Genomic DNA, 11870 nt, shown 5'->3' on the forward strand with positions numbered 1-11870 from the left:
CATCTTTACTTTAGATTCAGGGGATACATGTGCAGGCTTGTTACCTGGGTATATTTCGTGATGCTGAGCTTTGGGATACAAATGATCCCGTCACCCAGACAGTAAGCGTAGTACCCAACAGCCAGTTTTTCTTTTTTTTTTCTTTGAGATGGAGTTTTGCTCTTGCCCAGGCTGGAGTGCAGTGGCATGATCTCAGCTCACTGTAACCTCCACCTCCCTGGTTCAAGTGATTCTCCTGCCTCAGCCTCCTGAGTAGCTCGGATTACAGGTGTCCGCCACCACGCCCGGCTAATTTTTTGTATTTTTAGTACAGACGGGATTTCATCATATTGGCCAGGCTGGTCTCGAACTCCTGACCTCAGGTCATCCGCCTGCCTTGGCCTCCCAAAGTGCAGGGATTACAGGCGTGAGCCACCATGCTCAGCCCAACAGCCAGTTTTTCGACTCTTGTACCTCTGTCCCTCCCCCATCTAGTGGTCCCCAGCAACTATTGTGGGCATCTTTACATCCATGAGTACCCACTGTTTAGCTCTCACTTGTAAGTGAGAGCATGTGGTATTTGGTCTTCTGTTCCTGCATTAATTTGCTTAGGATAATAGCCTCCAGCTGCATCCATGTTGCTGCTAAGGACATGATTTCATTGTGTTTCATGGCTGTGTAGTATTCATGGAAGGGTTCTAAGCAGGAAAGATAGAATCAGATTTTGAAACCTCCCTCTGGCCGCTATGTGAGGGTGATTGAAGCGGGTGATATGGAGGCTGCGAGCTCAGGGAACAGGCTGGGGCAGGGGCCTGGACAGGAGAGGACAGGGCTGGACCAAGGCGGGGACTGTGGAAGGGGAGGAAAAGGTGGTGGGAGAAAAACCCAAGAGGCCATGTGGACAAGCTGTGGATGTCTGGGTGGGGAAGCTGTGTCCAAGACAAGGCATAGGTTTTTTGTTTATTTGTTTTGTGACAGTCTCGCTCTGTCGCCCAGGCTGGAGTGCAGTGGTGTGATCTCAGCTCACTGCAACCTCTGCCTCCTGGGTTCAAGCGATTCTCCTGCCTCAGCCTCCCAAGTAGCTGGGATTACAGGCATCTGCCACCATGCCCGGCTAATTTTTTGTATTTTTAGTAGAGACTGGGTTTCACCATGTTGGTCAGGCTGGTCTCGAACTCCTGACCTCAAGTAATCCGACTGCCTCGGCCTCCTGAAGTGCTGGGAGTACAGGCAGGAGCCACTGCACCTGGCGACAAATTGTAGGTTTTGAGATGAAGACTCAGCCAGTTTGGGACACACTGGATAAGAGACCCAGAGAGGCATCTGGGAAGCTAGGGAAGTTCCCTCACCACCCACCCGAGCTGTTAGCTGCGGTGACGGGAAAGTGTGAGGTGGGGAGGCAAGAGATGCAGAAATGACAGAAGGTGACAGTGGGAGAAAGAGAAAAAGTGACAGAGGAGTGTGAGAGGTGTGGAGTCTGGTTCTGCCACTGATGGCTGCCACCCTCTGTTTCCCCATCTATGCCGGCCTCAGTTTCCCCATCTATGATAGTGGCGGGGCTGGGGGTTCAGCCCACACTGGGCTAAAGCTCCTTGTCTCCCCAGGCATGTTCCCAGGCTCGCAGCCCCAGGCACCTGCCAGCCCCGTTCTGCCGGCCAGGCCACCTCCGCCACCCCCGCCCCGCCGACCCAGCACATCTAGGCAGGGCCCTGTGGGGAGCGGGCGCCGGGAGTGCTACTTTGACACAGCGGCCCCAGATGCATGTGACAACATCCTGGCTCGGAATGTGACGTGGCAGGAGTGCTGCTGTACTGTGGGTGAGGGCTGGGGCAGCAGCTGCCGCATCCAGCAGTGCCCGGGCACTGAGACAGGTGGGCATGGGCTGATGGGGACACAGGGCTGAGGGCTTGGATGGAAATACTGGGTGGGGTGTGGGCCTGGGACAGGGGACACTTTTGGACAGGGCCTTGAGGTACTAGTACTGTCAGGGCAAGGGCGAGCTGCCAGGCAGGTGGGCATGGGCAGGCATAAGGCTGAGAGGTGGGCACTAACAGGCACAGGGCCAGAGTGACTTTTGTGACAAGTGGGCACGAGCAGGTCAGGGCTGGGGCTGGGGCTCTGGTGTCCTGGCTCAGGCTTGTCTCTGTGTGTAGCTGAGTACCAGTCATTGTGCCCTCACGGCCGGGGCTACCTGGCGCCCAGCGGAGACCTGAGCCTCCGGAGAGGTGAGGCCAGCCTTTGACCCTCCACCCCACTCAGCTCTGAGGCCCAGCTCTGTCTCTTCCTGTTTTCTTTACCTGTCTCTCACCCTTTCTGTTTCTCTGTATCTGTCTCCCCCACCCCACCCATACTCTGTCTCTTTCTTTCTTTTCTTTCTTTTTCTTTTCTTAAGATAGAGTTTTGCCCTTGTTGCCCAGGCTGGAGAGCAATGGCGAGACCTTGGCTCACTGCAACCTTTGTTCAAGCGATTCTCCTGCCTGGTTCCCTGGTTCAAGCGATTCTCCTGCCTCAGCCTCTGGTGTAGCTGGCTACAGACACCAGCCACCATGCCTGGCTAATTTTTTTGTATTTTTAGTAGAGACAGGGTTTCACCATGTTGGCCAGATTGGTCTCGAACTCCTGACCTCAAGTGATCCGCCCACCTTGGCCTCCTAAAGTGCTGGGATTTCAGGCATGAGCCACCGCTCCTGGCCTCTCCATCTTTCTTTCCCTGTCTCTACTTCTTAGTCTCTATCACCACCTCTGTCTCTGTCTTCCCTGGTCATGCCCTCACACACTCCACCTATCCAGCCTGCCCCCATCTCTCTCTCTGTTTTTCCCACAGACGTGGACGAATGTCAGCTCTTCCGAGACCAGGTGTGCAAGAATGGCGTGTGCGTGAACACGGCCCCGGGCTACTCGTGCTATTGCAGCAACGGCTACTACTACCACACACAGCGGCTGGAGTGCATCGGTATAAGCCCCACCTCCCCCAACCCCCGGGCAACTCTCTCCAACCCCTAGCCATGCCAGCTTCCCTCTAGAATGTGGCCACCAGCAGAGGGAAGTCTTTTCTGGAGTCTAGACTCCATCCATCACACTGCCAATGTGCTGGGAAGAGATATGAGAAAGGGTGGGGAGAGTTGAAGGGGATGCCTCTTAATCATCCTCTCCCTAGATAATGACGAGTGCGCCGATGAGGAGCCGGCCTGTGAGGGCGGCCGCTGTGTCAACACTGTGGGCTCTTATCACTGCACCTGCGAGCCCCCACTGGTGCTGGATGGCTCGCAGCGCCGCTGCGTCTCCAACGAGAGCCAGAGCCTCGGTAACCCCGCCCCCAAATCCGCTATGCGACGGCCACGCCCTACAAAGGCCACGCCCCATGCTCCTGGCTCGACCACACCCCACTGAGCCCCCACTCAGTCTCTGTCCCACTGTCTGTCTCTCTGAGGCGAGCTGGCTAGGTGGTTAAAAGCAAAAGTTTTAGAGGCAACCTTTGCATGTTGCCTCTTTGACTCCAGGTTCCTTTCTGCACACTGGGTGAATAGCCGCTACCTTATAGGGTGGCTGTGAGGAATTTTATTTTATTTAATTAATTAATTTATTTATTTTTGAGACGGAGTTTCGCTCTTGTTGCCCAGGCTGGAGTGCAATGGCGCCATCTCAGCTCACCGCAACCTCCGCCTCCGGAGTTCAAGCGATTCTCCTGCCTCAGCCTCCCGAGTAGCTGGGATTACAGGCATGTGCCACCACGCCCAGCTAATTTTGTATTTTTTTCTTTAGTAGAGACAGGGTTTCTCCATGTTGGTCAGGCTGGTCTCGAACTCCCGACCTCAGGTGATCCGCCTGCCTCGGCCTCCCAAAGTGCTGGGATTACAGGCGTAAGCCACTGCGCCTGGCTGAGGAATTTTATTTCATTTTATTTTTATTTTTTATTTTTTTAATTTTATTATTTATTTTTTACTAAGTGCCACATGAGTGCTACCTGTTATTATTTATCTGCATCTCTAGGTCTCTGTCTCTTTCTAGCTGTTTGTGGATTTCTGTCTTTTGAGTTTTCTCTGAATTTCTGACACCCTCTGGATCTTTGTTTTCAGGTCTCTTTCTCCTGCCTCTGTATCTTTGTTTTCCTGTTTTGAGTCTTTGACCCTTTGGATGTGTTTCTCTCTCTCTGGGTCTTTTTTCTCCCTTTTCATTTCTGACTATTTTCCTATCTCTAGGCCCCTGACAACTTCTGCTGAAGCTCTGTCTCTTGAACACTCTCTTTGTTGCTGTTTGTTTTCATTTTTGAGATAAGATCTCGCTCTGTCGCCCAAGCTGGAGTACAGTGGCACAATCACAGCTCACTGCAGCTTCGACCTCTCATGCCCAAATGATCCTCCCACCTCAGCCTTGCAGTAGCTTGGGAGTACAGGAGCCCGCCACCATGCCTGGCTAATTTTTGTATACATATTTTTTTTGTAAAGATGGGTTTTCGCCATGTTGCCCAGGCTGGTCTTGAACTCCTGGGCTCAAGCAACCCCCCACCTCAGCCTCCCAAAGTACTGGGATTACAGGCTCCAACACACTCTCTCTGTGCTTCTTGCCACCTCTCTTTTTGCCCACTGTCCCAACCACTCTTCTCTCATTTCCTGCGCCTTCAGTACTTACCCCCAGACAGTGAGATGTCAGACAATGCTCAGAGAAGCAAAGCAACTGCCCCTAGGTCACACAGCCCTCCAGAGGCCAGACTTGGGTAGGCCCCTCTCAGGCCCTACCTCCCAGTCATTGGACACCTTCTTCTGCCCTCTCCTCCTATATGATAGTCTCGTTGTTCCTCAATCCAGAACCCTGGAGCGACCTCAGAGAACTTCCGGAGTTAGATCACAGCTGATGAGAAGGATTTGCTGATAGGCAGAGGGTGGCTGGGCTGCTCAGCAGGGGAAGGGTCCAGCCCCTGGGAGGACCTGAGTGCCAGGCCCACTCTGACACATGCTGTCTCCACCTGCAGATGACAATATGGGAGTGTGCTGGCAGGAAGTGGGGGCTGACCTCGTGTGCAGCCACCCTCGGCTGGACCGTCAGGCCACCTACACAGAGTGCTGCTGCCTGTATGGAGAGGCCTGGGGCATGGACTGCGCCCTCTGCCCTGCCCAGGACTCAGGTGCTGGCCCTGGCCTAGGCTGAACTCAGAGGCCTTGCCCCATGGGCTCCAAATCTAGGCCCTCAGATCCCCAGTCGCAGAACCCCCAGACTCTACCCAAACTCTGTCCCCTAGACCAACCCCCATGTCGCAGCCCATCCCAAAATCTTGGTCCCAGAGTCACACTCCAAAGACTTCCATATCTCAGCCACAGACATCCCAAGGCCTGACCCAGCAGATCCCATAGTACCAGACCCACAGGCCCCTGAGGTCTGGTCTCTCATACGCTCAGCTCCTGGTCTCTAGAACCGCAAGACACAGCCTATGAGATGTCCTCCTCTAAATCCTGGGCCCTTAGACCTGAAATACCAGTTGCTCAGACCTCACCATCCTGGCCCCAGGCCCCCTGGTCACAGCCCCACAGACCTCCAAGTCCCATTGCCTTAGACACCCTCCAAGTCCCATTGCCTTAGACACCACATCCGGGTGCCTAAGACCCCAACACACAGCCCCAGAGATTCCCAAGTCTTGGTTTCTACAACCTCTGAGTCTCTCAGTCCTCAGCCCTTAGGAACCCAGTTCCAAAGCCCCAGTCTTGGGTCCTCAGACCTCCAGGTCCCAGTGCCTCAGACCGTCTCCCATGCATCCTGCCCCCTCAGGTCCCCAGCAGCAATCCCTGGGATTCCCCAGTCCTGGTCCACAGAACACCCTCATCTAATTTCTTCAGGTCCCTAGTCCCAGCTCCCATGGGTCCCTCCAATTCTAGCCTCTCAGACCCTGATTCTTAGCAGCCTTCATTACCCTTGATCTCAGCACATCGGAATCCCAGTCTCAGCCTTCAGATTCTCAGTGCTGGCTCCAGAAACCCTGGGACCACCCAGGACCCTCCCCATCCACTCCTCTGCCTCCTCTCCCAAGGGGGGTATGTGAGTGGTGGGTGTGGGGGCCAGCAGGGGCTGATTGTTTGCCTTGGCTCCTGTTCCCAGATGACTTCGAGGCCCTGTGCAATGTGCTACGTCCCCCTGCATATAGCCCACCGCGACCAGGTGGCTTTGGACTCCCCTACGAGTACGGCCCAGACTTAGGTCCACCTTACCAGGGCCTCCCGTATGGGCCTGAGTTGTACCCACCACCCGCGCTACCCTACGACCCCTACCCACCGCCACCTGGGCCCTTCGCCCGCCGGGAGGCTCCTTATGGGGCACCCCGCTTCGACATGCCAGACTTTGAGGACGATGGTGGCCCCTATGGTGAATCTGAGGCTCCTGCGCCACCTGGCCCGGGCACCCGCTGGCCCTATAGGTCCCGGGACACCCGCCGCTCCTTCCCAGAGCCCGAGGAGCCTCCTGAAGGTGGAAGCTATGCTGGTGAGCACTGCCAGCCGATGATGAGACTGAGATGAGGGGTGAGGGGTGAGGTGTGCACAGTGAGAGGAGAGAGGGAAACAGAAGGTGGGAGGAGAGGCGGGACACAGGTGCAACTGGAGACAGCTACAGAGAGGGACAGAGAAGTGTCTGTAGCCCGGCAAAGAAAGAGAACGCGGCAGAGGGAAAGCTGGCGAGAGAACGAGGTAAGCTTACTGGCCCCGCAGCGCCCGCCACAGCCCTGGAGCGGGATGGACAGTTTACAGCAAGAAAGATGGAGCCAAGGACGCGCACCCACCGTGGTGGGTAAGGGGCAAAGGCAGGGACCTCGAGTCATAGGGTTCCCGCATTTCCCACAGGTTCCCTGGCTGAGCCCTATGAGGAGCTGGAGGCGGAGGAGTGCGGGATCCTGGACGGCTGCACCAACGGCCGCTGCGTGCGCGTCCCCGAAGGCTTCACCTGCCGTTGCTTCGACGGCTACCGCCTGGACATGACCCGCATGGCCTGCGTTGGTGAGGGCGGGCCTGGGGCCAGCATGCGCAGGGAGAGGCGAGGCTTGTCCAGGGAGGGTGGAAGCCCTGACTAGGGGGTGCTGGTCAGGGACGGGAAAGGACCTCACTACAGGGGACAGGCCAACCCAAAGGGGAGGAGTAATTCTTGCACCTGGGTGGGGCTTGACTGAAGAAGGCGGAGTCAGGGTGCCAGCAGGGTAGGGCTTGACCACGGGGCTGGAGCCGGGCCTTGAAGCAGGATAGAGGGATAGAATAGTGCTGGTGTGACTTGCAGTGCTACCTTGGGCAATCTGCAGGACCTCTTTGGAGAGCCTCAGTCTTCCCACCTGTAAAATGGGAATGTTAATCAAGTCTGCCTAATTTGGATGGCAGTAAGGACAAGTGATTAAAATCAAGAACATAGCCGGGCGCGGTGGCTCACGCCTGTAATCCCAGCACTTTGGGAGGCCGAGGCAGGCGGATCATGAGGTCAGGAGTTTGAGACCAGCCTGGCCAATATGGTGAAACTCCGTCTCTAAAAATACAAAATTAGCCGGGTGTGGTGGTGCATGCCTGTAATCCAAGCTACTCGGGAGGAACCCAGGAGGCAGAGGTTGTGGTGAGCCAAGATCGCTCCATTGCACTCCAGCCTGGGCAATAAGAGCAAAACTCCGTCTCAACAAACAAACAAACAAAACTCAAGGAGCTCACATAGACCTCAGGCTCAGTCCAGCAACTTGCTGTGTGACGCTGGACAGGTCACTGTCCCTTACCTAATTTTTCTCATCTGAAAAATGGCTACAGTCAAAGATCCCATTTCATAGAATTGTGAATATTATTAACACTGATTTACAATAACATTGAGACTCATGTGCAAATGGAGGCACATGCGTAAAACAAATTACAGTACCTACCTAATAGGGGTATTAGAAGGACAAAGTTAATACTTGTAATGTGCTTAAAACAATGCATGAACATTTATTGTTGTTGACACCATCATCAGTATTATTTTCTTCTTTTTTTTTTCTTGGAGACAGAGACTCACTCTGTCGCCCAGGCTGGAGTGCAGTGGCCTGATCTCGGCTCTCAGCAACCTCCGCCTCCCAGGTTCAAGCGATTCTCATGCCTCAACCTCTGGAGTAGCTGGGATTACAGGCGCCTGCCACCACGCCTGGCTAATTTTTGTATTCTTAGTAGAGACAGGGTCTCACCATGTTGGCCAGGTTCGTCTCGAACTCCGGCCTCAAGTGATCCACCCGCCTCAGCCTCCCAAAGTGCTGGGATTACAGGCATGAGCCACCGCGCCCGGCCACTATTATTTTCTTAACAAAATCCTAGTACCGTATGGGCCACCATATCCATCTTACAGAACACGAAACTGAAGCACAGAGAGGTTAAGCCACCTGGCCGGGCTCACACAGTTAGCAGATGGCAGAGGCCAGATTGGACTCCAAACCGCTCAGCATCTGTGCTCCTCTGTTCCAAGAACTTAAGGGGCCGAGGAGGCGAGCTTCTGGGGCCCAGCCTTCAGCAGCGATCCTTGTCCCCCCTCCGCAGACATCAACGAGTGTGATGAGGCCGAGGCTGCCTCCCCGCTGTGCGTCAACGCGCGCTGTCTCAACACGGATGGCTCCTTCCGCTGCATCTGCCGCCCGGGATTCGCACCCACGCACCAGCCGCACCACTGTGCGCCCGCACGGCCCCGGGCCTGAGCCCTGGCACCCGCTGGCCGCCCACCCGCGCCTGCCACTCGGGGCCCCTGCCGCGCATCCTGCAGCCCGCTTATGCGTATGTGCACGGGGCTGCCCGCCTGGACCTGGAGAAGGGACCTACGGACGCCTGGAAGCCGCGACGTCCTGCACTGCCCCCGCCTCCCCAAGCGCCTCCCACTGATGTCGTGGTCCCAGGCCTGGCACAGGGGCCCCTTCACATGCCCTCTCCCTTTTATAAAATTTTCCATTAAAAACCACCTATTTTGTATCTTTTGCCTCCTCCTGTCTATTTCTCCAAGTCTACCTCCAGTTTGTGTTTTGAGTCACTAAATGACATTCCCTTCCCTGCTGACCCCTAGTTTCGTCTGTCTCTCTGCCTCTCTTGGTCTCTGTCTTCCTTCTCTGTCTCTGTCGTTCTATCTCATCTCTGTCTCTCTGTCTCTTTCTGATTTGTTTTCTCTGCCTAACCTCTACATCCTGTCTTTTCATCTCTGTTTCTGCATGCGTCTTTCTCTTTTCCCTTCTCTTTGGTTCTCTCTTTAATCTTGAGAGCAATCTTGCCTCTGGATTTTTTTTTTTTTTTTTTTTTTTTGAGATGGAGTCTCACTCTGTCACCCAGGCTGGAGTGCACTGGCACCATCTCCATTCACTGCAAACTCCGCCTCCCAGTTTCAAGCGATTCTCCTGCTTTAGCCTCCCAAGGAGCCAGGATTACAGGCGCACACCACCACACCTGGCTAATTTTTGTATTTTTAGTAGAGATGGAGTTTCGCCATGTTGGCCAGGCTGGTCTCAAACTCCTGGCCTCAAGTGATCCACCCACCTTGGCCTCCCAAAGTGCTGGGATTACAGATGTGAGCCACCATGCCCAGCTTTTATTTTTTAGAGATGAGGTCTCCCTATGTTGCCCAGTCTGGTCTCAAATTCCTGGGCTCAAATGATCTTCCCACCTCGGCCTCCCAAAGTGCTGAGATTATAGATGTGAGCCACGGTGCCTGGCCTAGAAGTCTTAAGCTATCCTGGAACAAGTGGGGCAAGAGTAGGGAGCAGGAGTCCCTGGAGGGCCAAACCCAGACCTGAAGTTCCAGCTAGGAGTTGGCTGTGGATGGAGTATGGAGCAGCAGTCCTGACAGCTGGAGGCAGGAATGAGCTCTGTGTGTGATGGTCGAGGGCCCAGCACGGACCTCCTCCATGTGCCCTGTCTACTTACTGGCCATGTTCCTAGTCCAGAATCCTCCTCCCTAAAAAACAAGAACGGCCTAGATCAGCATAAACTTAGGGCAGGAGTAGGGGTCGGGGATCGTGGGTGATCAACTTGGCACTGGGCCAAGCTGGAAAAAAAAAAAGTTAAAAAACTGTACCTCAGCCAGGCACGATGGCTCACACATGTAATCCCAGCACTTTGGGAGGCCCAGGCAGGCAGATCACGAGGTCAAGAGACCGAGACCATCCTGGCCAACATGGTGAAACCTGGTCTCTACTAAAAATACAAAAATTAGCCGGGCATGGTGGTGGATGCCTGTAATACCACCTACTCGGGAGGCTGAGGCAGGAGAATCGCTTGAACCCAGGAGCCGGAGGTTGCAGTGAGCCGAGATTGTGTCACTGCACTCCAGCCTGGGTGACAGAGCAAGACTCTGTCTAAAAAAAAAACACAAAAACAAACAAACAAAAAAGGACTAATATAGTATCCTATGGGGCCTGTTTGGCCTGTGAGGCTCCAGTTTTAATCCTCTAGGCACTGCTGAAATTGCATAAATTGCAGATTGGAGGCTGCTTCTTGACCTGATCTCCAGCCCACCCGCTGAGTGTCAGGAGGGGTCACATCCTCAGCAGCCTCCTGTGCTATATCGGGGAATCATACTAAGAGTGCCTACTCTGCAGGATTGGTGGTGGTGGTGGTTAAATGAATTGTCATATATGTGCTTAGAATGTCACCTGGTACAGAGCAAGGGCTCAGTCATTGTTGCCGTAACCCTGGGACTCCCAGGAAATGCTGAGCTCTGTGGCTGGGCAGATAGTAAGGTCTTGTTCTTTTCTGTTTTCCTTTCCTTCTTCCTTTTCTTTTCTTTTTTTTTTTTTTTTTGACATAGGGTCTTGCTCTGTTGCCCAGGCTGGAGTGCAGTGGTGCCACCATGGCTCACTGCAGCCTCAACCTCCCAGGCTCAAGTGATCCTCCCACCTCAGCCTCTCAATTAGCTGGGACTGCAGGCATGTGCCACCATGCTCAGCTAACTTTTTAATTTTTATGTTTTGTAGAGAGGGGACCTTACTGTGTTGCACAAGCTGATCTCAAACTCCTGGGCTAAAGTGATTCTCCTGCACTTTGGCCTGCCAAAGTACTGGGATTACATGTATGACCCATGGCACCCGGCCTGGCTAGGTCTCGTTCTTCACCAATTCTCCCTCCCAGGGTGGAGGAGGAGGCCAGACCCCATCCCCTTCAACAGGACACTGAGAAGCACCTAACACAGGGCCTTGGTGGGGAGGAGTGTCAGACAAGGAGTGGCTCAAGGCTCCACAAAGGGGTTACAGTTGCACAAAACTGTCTGTACCAAAAATCATTGAATTATACACTACACACGGGTGACTTGTGTGGTATGTGAATCATAACTCAATAAAGCCCTTCTTTAAAGACCCCGACTCTACAAAGGGTTTCAGGAAGTTACCCTCCAGCTGGTACAGGGAACCCGACCCAAACACTAATTCCTCAGTCATTCATTCAACAAATATTTTCCTGCTTTGCAATAAGTGAATTCGAGGAACACAAACTTTAACCCAGCCTTGAGGGGTGGGTAGAGAGGGCTCCTGGAGGAGGAGATGTTGGAGCTGAGAGTTGATCACTGTAGGGAAATGAGCAAGATGAAAGTGGTGCAGGTGCCTATAATCCCAGCTACTCCGGAGGCTGAGGCAGGAGAATCTCTTGAACCCGGGAGGCAGAGGTTGCAGTGAGCCAGGATTGCACTGCTGCACTCCAGCCTGGGCAACAGAGTGAGACCCTGTCAGAAAGAAAGAGAGAAAGAAAGCAAGAAAGAAAGAAAGAGAGAGAGGAAGGAAGGAAAGAAAAAAAGAAAGAAAGAAGAAAGAAAAGGAAAGAAAGAAAGAAGGAAAAGAAAGGAAAGAAAATAAATAAAGAGAAAGAGGTGGAGAACCATGTTCCAGGTGGAGGGGACAGTGCTTCGAAGGCCTAGAAGTAAGAAAGCAAGTATCTGTTAGATGTCTT

The 11870-nt window shown here is 53.8% G+C and overlaps 1 protein-coding gene across 30 annotated transcripts in view; it reads left to right on the forward strand.

The window, feature by feature from the left end:
* LTBP4 (latent transforming growth factor beta binding protein 4) overlaps positions 1–8915 on the forward strand; it is a 32600-nt gene extending 23685 nt beyond the window's left edge. For 21 of the 30 annotated variants that reach the window (XM_054464499.2, XM_054464502.2, XM_054464503.2 and 18 more), the window contains 8 exons: positions 1584–1850; positions 2133–2204; positions 2804–2932; positions 3137–3283; positions 4949–5101; positions 6067–6447; positions 6804–6956; positions 8493–8915. In XM_054464499.2, coding sequence (XP_054320474.2) covers positions 1584–1850; positions 2133–2204; positions 2804–2932; positions 3137–3283; positions 4949–5101; positions 6067–6447; positions 6804–6956; positions 8493–8647 — 1457 coding nt within the window. In that variant the 3' untranslated portion in view covers positions 8648–8915. The remainder of the gene's footprint in view (positions 1–1583; positions 1851–2132; positions 2205–2803; positions 2933–3136; positions 3284–4948; positions 5102–6066; positions 6448–6803; positions 6957–8492) is intronic. The other 9 variants (XM_054464508.2, XM_063658223.1, XM_063658229.1 and 6 more) reach the window with 2 other exon arrangements.
* The last annotated feature ends 2955 nt before the right edge of the window (positions 8916–11870 follow it).

This window comes from Pongo pygmaeus, chromosome 20, assembly GCF_028885625.2.
Source record: "Pongo pygmaeus isolate AG05252 chromosome 20, NHGRI_mPonPyg2-v2.0_pri, whole genome shotgun sequence".
Lineage (NCBI taxonomy): Eukaryota > Metazoa > Chordata > Mammalia > Primates > Hominidae > Pongo > Pongo pygmaeus.